At 51.0% G+C, this 13729-nt stretch overlaps 1 protein-coding gene across 4 annotated transcripts in view; it reads left to right on the plus strand.

Moving 5' to 3' along the window:
* The window catches only part of Dock2 (dedicator of cytokinesis 2), a 378635-nt gene that overhangs the window by 321542 nt on the left and 43364 nt on the right, over positions 1 to 13729 (plus strand). For all 4 annotated transcript variants that reach the window (XM_020164385.2, XM_074057759.1, XM_074057758.1 and 1 more), the window contains 2 exons: positions 3227 to 3375; positions 9120 to 9205. In XM_020164385.2, coding sequence (XP_020019974.2) covers positions 3227 to 3375; positions 9120 to 9205 — 235 coding nt within the window. The remainder of the gene's footprint in view (positions 1 to 3226; positions 3376 to 9119; positions 9206 to 13729) is intronic.

A 13729-nucleotide genomic window follows, 5' to 3' on the forward strand; every position in this document is an offset into this window, starting at 1 on the left:
GACCCGACCAGGGTGTCAGAACTCAGACACTCTACAGAGCCTGGAGGGAAGCAGGGGAGGTATGTCCTGAGAAGTGAGGTGAGAACTGACTGCCTGTCTCCAAGGGCTGCCAAGCCTAAGATGGATGAGCAGAGATGGGTGCTCTCAGCTTTTGAGCTGAATTTCAGAGTCCTCAGGAGGCTGGCTGGACTCTGGACCCAAGTGGCCCCTACTTGTCTTTACCTTTGTTCACTTCAGGGTCTGTGCCAGCCTGTGCTTAGGCTTGGCCAAAGACCCCTCTGTCCCATATCAGCTCACGGCACCACAAGGACTTCTTTTCTTCTCTCGTTCCTCGGACATCTTCCTGGTGCCCTGAGACCTTTGGTGTTCAGTCGTTCAGAGGGGGGTAATGAATGAGTCCATTGTGCAGTTAAGAGCCGAGGACACTGGGACTCCTTCCACTCTCACACCCAGGCTTCTCCTGGGCTCTCATCACCACCTTTCCCAAGCCTGTGTGACTCCACGGTGGATCCTGCTGGCTCACCGGAACTTTAAAGGCCTTTTCTAATTGGAATCTCCCAGTGAAAAAGACTCAAACCAATTCCCTTCCTTGCCCTTTTCCAAATACAGTGGCAGGTGTGTCTGTTGAATGAGATTTTTTCCCCCTAAATGAGTTTGTATCCAATTAGCCACAAATATGTTCTCTCTGCATGCATATGAAAATAAACACACACATGGCTTATTTGAGAGACAAAATGTAATGTGCTAAAATTTCTGGGTTTTAATAAAGAAATAAAATTCCCTTAGGCAGTACTGTGAGGGCCATTGAGTTCACACTGTATTTAGAGATCAGCATCTCTCTTCTCTCTCCCTGTTCTGCCACATTTCTCCTCAACAGACCAGAGAGAAGACAGGTGAAATGTATCTAAGAATCCCCTGGTTCTCAGCACGTCCACAGCATGTCCGTGCTTTATTTTAAGCCATCTTAATGTGTCCTCGTCATCCCCAAGGAGCCCCGTATCGTGAAGGCCTCTAGAGTACAGGAAATTTCTCCTTCCCCCGGTGGCTTATCTGACAGCTTCCCATTTGCCTTCTATCTATTGCACTCAGCTTTGAATTTTAAAACCCCACTGTGGTTTGAAAAAGACTTAAAGCATCTTGAAGGATGAAATCAGAAACCTAGATTAGCAATTATGGGAAACCTGCCAGAAAGTGAAGTTTTCTTTTTTTTTCTTTTTGGGCTAAGGCAAAGACTTGAGGTTCAAGTGCAGTACAGACCCGTCGTCTGATAAAGTTGATATCCTGGTCTGTATATGTCACACAACTCCGGCTGACGTCATAACCGAAGGTATCCCTAGGATGACGCCTTCTTGCCTGGATTCAGGCAAACGCTCCAACATGAAGCCTCACTTAGGCTGAGTGAAAATTCGTCTTCCACCGCCTTTCCTCTCAGCTCCGCTCCTCTGCCTTAATTAGAAGAGACTTGCTAGGCTTTTCACCCTCCCTCCTGAGTCTCTGCACCCCAGGGTCAAACCTCCCCCCACCTGCCCCAGGCAAGGGCTACAATGTCCACCCCCACAGGGGAGAAAGCCAGGTGGGCTTCTTGAGCTATGAAACTCAGAAGGAGAGAGAGACATGGGGGAGTCACAGGGCTGGGAGGGGCCCTGGTGGTGATTAGAGCCATGGAAGAGCATAGGTGAGTGGGTGGAAGGAGTCCCAGTGTTCTCGACCCTCGGATTCTCATCTGCACAATGCAGTCATTCATCATTCCTCTCTAAATGACTGAATGCCAGCCTCGGTGACCGCATCGAGGGCTGTGCCTCCCCTCTCTCCCCAGGGCACCTCCACCTCATCTAAGTGTTGCTCTTCTCACCTTGGCCACTTCCGGTGTGGGTGTTCAGAGGCATCACCAAGGACACTGCAATTCGAGGTTCATTTGCACCAACCCAAAATAGCTAACACTGTATAACTCATGTCACAGGCCAGGCCCTGACCTGGTTGCCCAATAAGTTAAAATTCACTTATTCTTGAAAACAGTCTTATGACAGGAGTTCTCAAGTCATGAATATTAACCCAAGTTATAGATGAGAACATTGAGGTCCCCAGAGGGGAGATGAACTTGCACAGCTGGTTGATGGTAGAGTCAGTTTACAAACTCAGGCAGTCTAGCTCCAGAATTGGTGGCCTTAACCTCTGGGCCACCCTGCCCCTGCCCCTGCCCCTGTCCCTGGGTGCGGATTCTCTCGGGCCAACTCTACACGGATATATCTTCCCATGACTACAACAAAGACAGGCTTTCTCTTGTGTCTTTATAAGATACATCTTTAAGTCACAGAGCTTGTGACTGAAGGTGCTGCCATGCTATCTCCTCATTGGATGGACACCGATTGAGCTTCTAATTGATCTATGCTCACTCTTGCCGGCACGATGGCTACAGGTCTTCTTTCTGTCCCTCACGCGGCTCTCCATTGGGGGGAACGCAGATTTTCACCAAATGACTCGTCAAAGTGAACCAATCTAGCTGGGGTGGGGCTCCTGGCCAAGGAGGCATCTTTGAGCTAAGACAGGAATGGGGACAGAGCCATCCAGGGGAAGCAGGCAGTGATGCAGAGGGGATATTGTCAGGAGGCAGAGAAAAGCATCCTTATCAAAGGACCCTTGTGTGCCCAGGCCTTGAGGTAGAGGAAGCAAGGTGGCTTTGTGACCCTGGAGCCAGGGTCACCAAGGGGTGCTGGAAACCAGGCAGGAGTCAGAAGTTGTGTTTGGCTGTCTTTCTCACTGCTCCCTGGCAACACTATTCTGGCAGTTCATAGAGCAAGTTTCTCATTCTTTGATCCCTAAAGCTGTTTGTGGAAGCAGTTCTACAGACCTCGGGAGCAGGACTTGTGATACAGACAACCCTAATACCACGTGTCTGTTCGCTTCCCCGTCACTAACACTTTCAACCAGGGCTGTATTCGAAGGGAGGTAACACAGAAGAAAACCCTTGTAGACTGTGACATTTGTGCCTTACCCACACCCATGCTTTTATCCTTAATAACGGACCTGTGTGGGGTGTGTGCGCCCCTCGCAGTAGCAAATACACACATGCAAAGTGTTCAAAGTGGTGCCACCAAGGTAAGCAGCCATGCAGCTGTTAACCGCTGCTGTCTCTCTCCTGCCTCCCTCTCCTGTCCCAGGCCATATGACAAGCATCTGAGCATCCTGGAACACTCTCTTACCAGCCCGTGTCCTGCGTCTCTTTCAGGCCAGAACAAAATCTGCTTCATCCCAGGCATGGTGGGACCGATATTAGAGATGACACTTATCCCCGAGGCTGAGCTCCGGAAAGCCACCATACCAATCTTCTTTGACATGATGCTGTGTGAATACCAAAGGAATGGAGATTTCAAAAAGGTAAAGAAAAAAAAAATGAGGCCGAAACTCATGGCAGCACTCTGAATCCTCAGTCAGCTCCCTGTATGAGATCCTCGTTCCTCCTGCCTGCGTGTCAGTCACAGGCTCTGTGTCGCACAGGGGCCACCTATCCAGCGCCTGAGATGAGCCAGCAGGTTAGATCTGGTCACTACTCGATCACAGTTTTCTGCTCCAGGCTAAGATGGAAAGGTGCTTTCTTGCTGTGCATCTGCTCTGTTCCTTTCTCAAGAGGATAAAAATCTTTCTTCCCAACATAAATGGCTCTGAAAGGTGTGCTTCTATCCTTATGGCTCCTGCCATCTGCCCTGCCCTGGTCAGACACTAAACCCTCTGGGGGGTTCAAAGATCTCCATTATTTACACGAAGCTGAGTCTGTGAGCCAGGCATCAGCAGGCTGCAGCCCACAGTGGACAGCAAATGGAGTTAGAGGCCTGTCCCCAACAGTGTGTGGGGGACTTCCCCAGCTCCACTCACATCTTTGTGAAATGCCAGGGTCCTTGGTCACGTATTTTGTTGGAAACTGGGTCTCTTGAAGAATGAGGACCATTTTCTGGGCCAGGGGCAGAAAATGTCCATTGTCACCGTAGTGCCTGGCACTGTCCAATCATTCCCCTTGATTTAGGAAAGGTGGTCTCTAAGACACAGTAAGGCTGGCTGAGTCCTGCTCCCTTCCTCTCTGCCCTCTCTGGGTTCTTCTCTCTCCTTTTCTCCCTCTCCTCTCGTTCCATACCATATCCTGCCAGCAAATTTTTTTTCCCTTGAAACATGTTCTTACAGGGCAGATTCCAAATCCTTCCTGGTGATCCTTAGACAATTCTTAGGATTATGACCCTTGCTCATTGCCTGAATTTCCAACCCACGAGTTGGTGTTCCAGGTCCACACCCGGCTCAGACTTTCTGCTGAACTTGTGCGCTGTTCCCTCTGTTCTGTCCCCCACCTTGTCTGTTCTTCAGTCATCTCCATGGTTCCCCTGCATGGCCTTGATGCCCAGGTGTCCTTCCTCATGCATTTCTTCTTCCTTTTCTTCTCTGTACCCAGCCCTGCCGCCAGTACCCTCTCTTGGTCCCACAGAACCCATCACAGGTGCTGTGACCTTTTGTGACCTTTACTCCCAGTTCCTGTCATTTTATCTTTCCAAGGTATGACGACTATAAACCACCCTGCTTTATACTCACTTCTGAGCATTTGTGGGGTTTTTCCTCAACCTCACCTAATAAGAAGGATGATGATGATGGTGACAGGTAGTGACCTGACCGGGAGTTTACTGTGTGTCCGGCACTGCCTCCCACCTTCTATACATAGATCATGTGGGTGAGATTAAATGCCCATCTTAATGACAAAAAAACATTTGACTTAAAGATTTCAAATCACTTGCCCAAGTCACATGTCTCGAAAGTGGCAGAGCACAGGCTACTATGATCCCAAACCGCTGCCCTTTCCAGCACTGCCAGTGCACGTCCGCGGAGAGGTGAAAGCCGCTCTCCAGGGTCATGCTTCTAGTCTACAGTGTGCCCTGCCCGCCATGGGGCACTACTCCAGCAGGATGCTCGGGGCAGGAGGCCTTCTGGTTAAAGACCTTTGACACAACTGTGCATTGCATCCCGTCTTGGTGATCTCACACCTATTAACACAGTCCACGGCTGAGGTACGCTGTGGTGAGCAGATCTGTTCAACTTCTCAAACTTATTTGTGCAAAAAATATCACTCAGCTCCACTGCCCTCCCAATCCCACCTTGGAAAGCACTCTGAGTGGGGTTAGGAACCGCTTTGCTGGGATGGCACCTCTGTGAGTGGACACTCATCCTCCTGCGGATGACAGGGAGGTCTCTAGCCCAAGAAAGGCCATCTCCCCCTGCAAGGAGCATGAAAAGAAACCAGGCTGGGGGGTTCAGATAGATAGAGAGCCCATCTCTGACAGCCAGGCTCAGGGAGCAGAGTGGAACCTGGGCTGACTGGAGTGTTTGGGATCTGCTGGATCAAGGGGCAATGACAAGACATGGGAACACCTGAAGGCACAACGTAAGATGACATCAGATGGCCTGCAAACAGGCGTGCAAAGGAAACACCACGTGCCTAATGGTGTGCAGTGTCCTAGGAGGGATTGAGCCCTGGTCACTGTGTGGAATGATTGCTGCAGGTGTTCAGCCATCTCATGTCCCCTCAGGGGCATGGCTGAACCATGATCTTCCTCCCTCCTGGATCCTGCACCTCCTTGTCTTCCACATGGGGTCATTCCTTGGGCTCCTCACTCCAGAAATGTGCTCATTGGAAGCATGTTCCCCAATTGCATCCTTTGCTGTTCCTTTACCAAAAGAGACAAGACAATCAGGCTGACTAATGGGGTAGTTGCTGGTGTGAAAACCAGCTGGAGCATTTGAAGGGAGCTCAGCTGGGAAACAATCAGGCCCCAGGAGTGTGGTGCAGGCTCTGAGGACATAGTCTCAGAAAGTGTCCCCAAGAAAGGGGGCAGCAAGGCCCTGGTGTGCCCCAGGCATCCCTGGTAGGCAGATCTGAGCCCAGATCTGAACCAGGAGGCCTCCAGGGCAAACTAGCAGTCAGAAAAGAAGGAGCAGATGCCTGGGGCTCCTTTCTGAAACTCACATTTCTTAGAGGAAATAACAGCCGGGCGGGGTGGCGAAGCTCTGATGAAAATGGAAGTGTTTTGGAGGAGCCAAGCTCCATCCCAAGCTCTGTGTAGCCACCATGTCAGGGGTAAGACTTGTCACAGTAATTCGTGGGAAATGTTTCTTGTACTGAGCCTTGGATCTACCCTAGTTCAAGTTCATCCATTCTTTGAATCCCAACAGTCCTTGGTTTCAATTCTCTCATTTGTAAAATGGCCGGGAACTGTCCTCGCCCTTGGCCATTGAGACATACATGAGGTCAGGATGCAGACAATGCCATGGTGACCATTGCAATGATGCTGCAGCTTCTTTGTGCTGATGCCACACTAGGCCTTGTACACATGGTTTCCCTGTAACTTCTCTCAGCGCCACCACAAAGTAGGTTCTGTTTTAAATCTACACTTAATAGATGGGAAGAATGAGCATCAGAAAAATTTATGAACTTGGTCACAGTCCTGTGGCTGAGAAAAATCATCAAAGCCAGACTCAACTAAGTCTCTTTAACACCAAAGCCTGTGATGGATCACAGTCAGTCCTGAGCACGGTGCCACCCGTCCTGGGAAGTGCCTGACAGAGACCTTAGCTCTCCCTCCTGCCCCACCCGAGGGCTCAGGCGCTGTGTGGCATCGTTGGGTGGGTGCTGCTCCTTCCCTGGCACCCTGCAATTTCTCTCCTGGCAGGCTCTTTTGTGACCCTCAGAGAAGGGCTTATTTACCCCATCTGCTTCTCTGCTCCCAAGAAAAGTTCCTGTCACCAGGAGGATGGGCGCCAGCCTTTCCCAGTGAGTCACTCAGACAGAAGACATGCCGCTCCTCTCCGGCAGAGCTGCCTTTCAGGACCCTCTGCGGTAACAACAGTGATAAGAGCAGCCACTCGGCACACAGTTGATCTTGTTCACCTCTCCAGTGCTTGCCGCGTAAAACCTCTGCTCCACATAACAGCTCCATACCGTGACTGCTGCTATGGTGCCCATTGCCTTGGCAAAGGCTTAGCCAACCAACCACAGCCTTCCTGCCAAAGCCACTCTGCCACCCGCCTTGTGAACAAAGTTGAATGAGACCCCAGCCATGCCTACTTGTGTCTGTGTCATCTGTGGCTGCTTTTGTGCCACAAAAATTGAGTCATTTTATCTGCAAAGCCTAAAATATTTACTGTCTGGCACTTTACAGAAAATCTTTGCCAACCCATGATGTAAGTCAATTGACTGAGAGTTGGAAAGACCTGCTAGCTCTCCTGATATGGCGGAGGGGATGGAGGGAATTCAGCTCCCACAGCCTAACAGAGAGGCTGTCCAAGTAACCCCTACGTCATTTCTTTCTGGTATAGGCTCAGCACAGACAACATCTCTAAGCAGGACAGCCCTGATATCAGATAATAAAACAAACAAAATGCTTGTCATAGGCATGACCATTGACTGGTGGTTCACACCTCTGCCAACACTCCCCCATGCAGGGCTCCTCCTAAGTCTTCCCTTCCATTGATTCATTCTTGAAGTCGGCTGCAGCTAAACAGCTGTCATCTCCTCATCCCCACCTCTGAGGCTTGCTCACCCCATCCCCCACTGGAAATGCCTTCCTTTCCCTGTATATCACTCCCCACCCTGCTTTCCAGACCTGGCGTCTCTTTCTGTAAGTCCCCCCACTCCATAACTGCCAGAAGAATCCTTTGCACCTGAACTAGCAGCACCAGCTTTCTGGTCCCTCCTGTGAGCCCTTCACACACAGGAGTGATGGATCGGTGCTACCGTGGATGAGATGTGAATGGAGGGAGAAGTGAATCAGGTCCCTGCCTTTTTGTCACCTGGAGACTCCAGCTGCACTGGGCTCCATCCTTTATGCCCTGAAAGGAGCTGCCCAAAAGTCTCTGCCACTCACCTGAGACCATCACTGACACTACCTAAGGTCATGTCAGGGCAGGCAAGGGCTGGCAGCCACTCATGCATTACTGGGTTCCAAGGTGACCCTCTACCTCCAGACCTCCAGGTGCTGTGCAGATGAGTGTGCAGAGGCTGTGTTGGGAGCCAGGAGTCCCCAAAGCCTCCCTTGACCTGGAGCCTTTGCAGACCTCCTTCTCCTCTCCAGGTGCCAGGTTCATGGCGAGCTTGAATGGTCCCTTCAGCGTGCCATGTTAAACACATTTTGAATGACAGTCACATCGAAGAGACAGTTTGACCCTTTCAAAACAATATGTTAATTAAGATGTGACCCCCGCCCCCACAGGGCACAATGCTTCCTGTTATTGTCACCAGGGAGGTGACAATTGGCCTCCATGGAATGGGGTGTGGTAGATTTCTCGAAGGACACATTTCCAGTCTCTTGCCTGCCCAGGTCCCTGGCGAATCCCACCATCTGACCCTCCGAGGGCTGGCATTTGCTCCATGTCTTACTTGTATTTTTCAGCATTTTTTTTTTATTATAACAAAATTCCAGTGGGAAAACTTCAGTGCTCAAGCGTGGCAAGCATGGCATCAGGCCTCAGCCTCTCTGCCTCGTCTCCTTCCTCTGTGTGCTGCGACTCTCCCGGGCTCCCTCTTTCCAGTCTTCAGAAGCTGTGGGCTAAGAGTTTCAACAAACCTCCAGGAGGCTTTCTGTTGCCCAGGGTTTTATTAATCCTGGGGTCTGGGTGATGAACTACACTGATTAGAGTCCAGGCCAGTGTCAGGTGTCCACACCTAGTGCCACACAGGTGTAATCCGCCCCCCTAAGCCCTGTGGGCTGAGATTGGGGCTGACCTGATCACCAGGTAAGCAGAAGCAGTAGTTGTCCGTGTCAACAGGCCTGAGACAAGAGATCTCCCTCAACATGCCTCCTTAACCCTGGAAAACAAACTCAACAAGCCTGCTCTGTCTCCCTCTTCCTCTCCTCCCTCCGTCCCTCTTCTGTCCCCTCTCTCTGCCCCACCGCCTCTCACCCGTTGTCCCCACCACCCCTGGCACTCCTCCATTGCAGACAAAATATCCTGCTCAGTTTACCATTCCCAGATCCCAACACCAACCCTAGGAGATAGCCAGTGCTCCCTAAAACTTAGAGAACAACGCATAGACTAATGTCAACCCTTGTTCTTCTAACGTCCTTCTCGTTGACTTTCATCTCCTTCAGTTTGAAAATGAGATCATCCTGAAGCTGGACCACGAGGTGGAAGGGGGCCGCGGGGACGAGCAGTACATGCAGCTGCTGGAGTCCATGTGAGTTGCAGGCTGCGTGCAGGAAGGGCCGGGAGAGGCCATGGGTGTGGGATGAGCTCCATCTTTGGAAGAAGTCCCACATTTCTGTTTGAAGTGGTTGTTTTCCTTGATATTGATGGAATGGGCCAGATAAAAAGGAACTTTGCCATGCTAGAAAATGGAGTAATCTCCCACTGCCAAAATGCCAACTTTGTACAGAACTGTGTGTAATTGATAGTTGCCATTTTCCATTTCTCTTCTGTCAGATACTGCTTGTGAGCAGTGTTCATTCAGTACACACAAGGCACAGTACTGTGCTCAGTGCTCTCGGTGTCAGGGTACTGTGCTCAGTGCTCTCTCCGTGTCATGGTACTGTGTTCATTGCTTTCTGTGTCAGGGTACTGTGCTCAGTGCTGTCTGTATCACACTACTGTGCTCAGTGCTTCTATGTCATGGTACTGTGTTCAGTGCCTTCTGTGTCAGGGTACTGTGCTCAGTGCTCTCTGTCACAGTACTGTGCTCGGTGCCTCTGTGTCATGGTTCCTCACATTGGATTTACTCTGGGACCCCCATCTTACAGATGTGGCTCCAAGACCCAGGGAAGTCTGAGGAACGAGGGCGAACTGGTGGAGTGTACAACCTTACCTGAGCCTGGCTCTGCCATACTCTAGCACCCAGGCCCAGCCCAGCAGTGGACAGTCCAGGCCCAAGACCACTGGACACGGAGTCAGGACACTTTGTCTTTACAAACATTGAGATATAATTCACACACCAGATAACCTGTCTAAGTGCACTATGTATCAGCTTTAAATATATTCACAGAGCTCAGCAGCCATTACCATAGCCCACTTCAGAGCACTTCCATCACTCCCCACTGCCACCCCTCACCCACGCCTCTCTGCCACCTTCCCAAGCCCCGCAGCCATGGTTCTGCTCTCTGCGTCCATGGGCCACCTGTTTTGGGTTCTGGGTGCTGCACGTAAGTGAATTGCACAACACACAGCCCTTTGTGATCAACTCCTGTCTCATAGCCAATGTTGTCAGGGGTTATCCATGTTGCCCGCACCAGCACTTAATTTCTTTTTATTACTAAATAATCACTGTTGACAAGTCCATTGGTGGATTTTTTGGCTGTTTCCATGTTTTGGGCCACTGGGATCCATTCTGTTCTGAGCAGGCAGGTGCAGGGTTTTGTGTGGACCTAGGCTTAGGATTCTTCTGGGTACACACCTAAGAGTGGAGTTGCTGGGTCACAGTGATGTAAATGGGGATATTTGATCTTTCGAAGAGCTTTTGTTTGCCAGTGGGGGCACTGTATCCCACCCCTCCAACAACGCAGGAAGGCTCCGACTTCCGCAAGCTTTAAACTTTCAGGATGACTTACTGAATGTAGCCATCCTAGAGAGTGTGACAGGACAGCTCGTTGTGGCTTTGATTTGCGTTTCATGATGGTTGGTGGCATGCATCCTTCTGTGTGGGGATGCCTACTGGCCATTTGCATATCTCTGGCTCCCCCGTTTTGCAGCTGCATGACTTTGAGCAAATCCCACAATCTCTCTGACCTCAGTATCCCCATTTCTAAGTGGGAATAATAAGCTGCCCCCAAATGGATATTTTGAGGACTGAGTAATTAGTAAGCATCTGGCACTCAGCAGGTGCTCACTTAATAAATGTTCAGTCCCCCGACCTGACTCCCCAGTTTCTGCCTTTGGCAGGCTGGTCATTGCCCCCCTCCCCTCCTACCCGAGACACCTTCTCCCAAGCTTCAGAAGATGGTCAGACACCCTCCAATGGTGCAGTCTCCGATTTGTATGATACTCTGTAACTCTGGCTTGTCATTCTTTCTCTAGCCTTTCTGTTTAACAACAGAGGCCTCACTCTGACCCCCCACGATGACCACCCCCTCCCTGCCCAGCCCTTAGAAAACCTGGGACTGAATGGAGCCTGGAGCCATGGTCTCCTCTGGCCCTGACCCTTCCTGTCACGGTACATGACCTTCTCAACAAAATGCAAACCTGACCTGCTGGGAGAAACCCATCTCTTGCCCCTCGGGTGGGTGCCAGCCAGGACTCGCTGTCCAGAGGCAGAAAAGGGGGGTTTGCCTGCGTCGTGTTCACCTTAAATTCTGAAAAAGGACAAATTTAATTTAAGTAGTCATCCATCGTGCTGGCAATATCCATTTTGAGAAACAGATGGTGCTCTACCAGATTTTGACCCCAGCAGGGTTTACACACCCTTCCTGTGTGACTCTATAAAAGCAGCCCTCAGAGGTCAGGGAAACTGAAGACAGCTCATTATTCTCCTCCAGAGGTGGAGGTGTGAACGCCTGGATGCAAAACTAATGGAGCATGGCCTGGGGCTCAGAGCCTCAGCAGGGCGTCCAGTGCGCCAGGCCCTGCCTCTTCCTTGCCCTCTCGGACCCTCGGGTTCCTTACCTGTAAATCGGGGATACCTTACTTCCCTCCACTTAGGGTCTCTGTGGAGATTGGGTGGGACGTTGTGTCAGGTTCTCGGCACAGTTTCTTTTCTTTTTCTCTTTCGTTTAGCTTTATCCTAGCAACGTTTCCACACGTGCCAGGCAGGGAAAGTGTGTTCCCTGGTGGTGGTGGTGGTAGTGGTGATAGGGACAGGGCCTCTGGGTGGATAGCAATGCAGTTATTGGAACCCAGGAGCCATCTTTGCCCTCCAGGTCGGGCATCTCAGCCCCACCAGCCCTTTCTCCTAGTCTCCCACTCAGGGCCTGATCTGGCTAGGACTCCCTCTAGGCAGATACAGTCCTGTGGGCACAAGGCTTGGAAGTGGATGGTACCTTTGTGCCTTGAACAGGGCTTCCTTTTCTGTGGCAGTCACAGGCTTTCATCAGGGTACAATGCTTGGGCATGTGACTCTGTGCAGTGCACAAGCTGTACAACCCTCTGAGTTCTCCTCAGAGCCCACTCTCATTAACCCACATCTGTCTTAAAATGTGAGTCCATGCTGGAGGTAATAAAATGACACTGTGACCTGCCTAATTCCGTACCCTGGAATGTTTCTAGTGAGGAAGTGGAAGGGTGAAGGAGACCTAGGATGTGTGCTCTGGGGCCCAACTCCTGCCAAGCCAGCTCATCAGGAAGAGCTGTCACAGGGGAGGGCTTCCACAGGCAGTTTTTAAAGGGACAAATAGAAGTTTTGGTTCTGTCAGAACTGTCCAGCAACTCCCTCCACAAGCCCCCCATGCTGGGAGGTATGAGCTCCTGACAGCCACCCAGGCAGCAATCCAGGCAGAGGAGCGAATGGTCTGCACCCTCCTCCCACTGAGGGAGGGATTGTCTGCAGGGCCAACATCAGAACCCAGCCCCAAGGGTCTCTGGCATATTTTGGGGTGATTGGGATGCCTGCCTGGAGGAGTTCTGTGAGTATTCACATGACAATCAATGACAGGCCTGGAGCACAGAGAGGGTGCAATAGAGGGTGATATAGCTATGTCTGATGGCTCGATTTTATCTCTGTGTTTCCCCTGTGGGAGCCAGATCTCAGGCTCTAATGCTCTCTAAACCCTACTTTCTAGAACAGTACACATTGCATAGATGCATTGATGGATGGATGGATGGATGGATGGATGGATGGATGATGGATGGTAGTGGTTAGGTGGATTGATGGGTGGATGGGTAGGTGGGATGAAGGATGGATGATGGTTGGATGGGATGAATAGATGGATGGGTGGGTGATTTCTAACCATCCATCTTACTAGTCCTAGACTTACCTGAGTGGCTTTCTTACCACGTAAACAAAACAGAAACTAGCTAGGCATAGTGACTCACATCTGTAATCCTAGGCACTTATGAGGTAGAGGTTGGGAGATTGCAGTTTGAGGCCAACCTGGGCAAAAAGTTTGCAAGATCCCATCTCAATCAATATCTGGACTTGGTGGGGCATGCCTGTCATCTCAGCTCCTGTGGGAAGCATAAGTAGGAGGGTAGAGGTCCAGACCAGTCTGGGAATAAACTCACGGCCCTACCCCAAAAATAACTAAGGCAAAAAAGGCTGGCAGAGTGGCTCAGGTGGTAGAGCACCTGCCTAGCAAGCATGAGATCTCAAGTTCAACTCCAGTACCATATATATGTCAAGAAGCCTAGCAACTATGTGAAAGCTCCCACCCGAGACACAAACGAGGGCCTAAGGACACCTGGCCTGGCCACGTTCAGGAAGAAAGACACCTTCTGTGAGGGAGGCCATGGGAAATCCCACAGCTAATGCTGGGAAGAAGCTGTGTGGCATTGACGGCTGTCGTGTGTGGGGGAGCAGGGCCGAGGTGGCTGTCCCAGAGAAGAGGGCACAGCTGTGATGGAGGGAGATCAGTCTAAATCACAGGACCACCTGCAGCTCCTGTTGGAGCTGGGAGCAGGTGCAGGTGCGGGAGCAGGTGCTGCTTCCGGGGCAAGGATGGATGTGTCTGAGCCCAGCCACGGTACCAGACACGGCCTCCCTGCAGCCTGGCGTGGCTTCTGGCAGGAAATGACCTTCTGAAGTCCTTGCTTTTGTATACCTCTTCCTCCTGAGATCGAT

This window comes from Castor canadensis, chromosome 16 (assembly GCF_047511655.1).
Source record: "Castor canadensis chromosome 16, mCasCan1.hap1v2, whole genome shotgun sequence".
In the NCBI taxonomy this organism is placed as follows: Eukaryota; Metazoa; Chordata; class Mammalia; order Rodentia; family Castoridae; genus Castor; species Castor canadensis.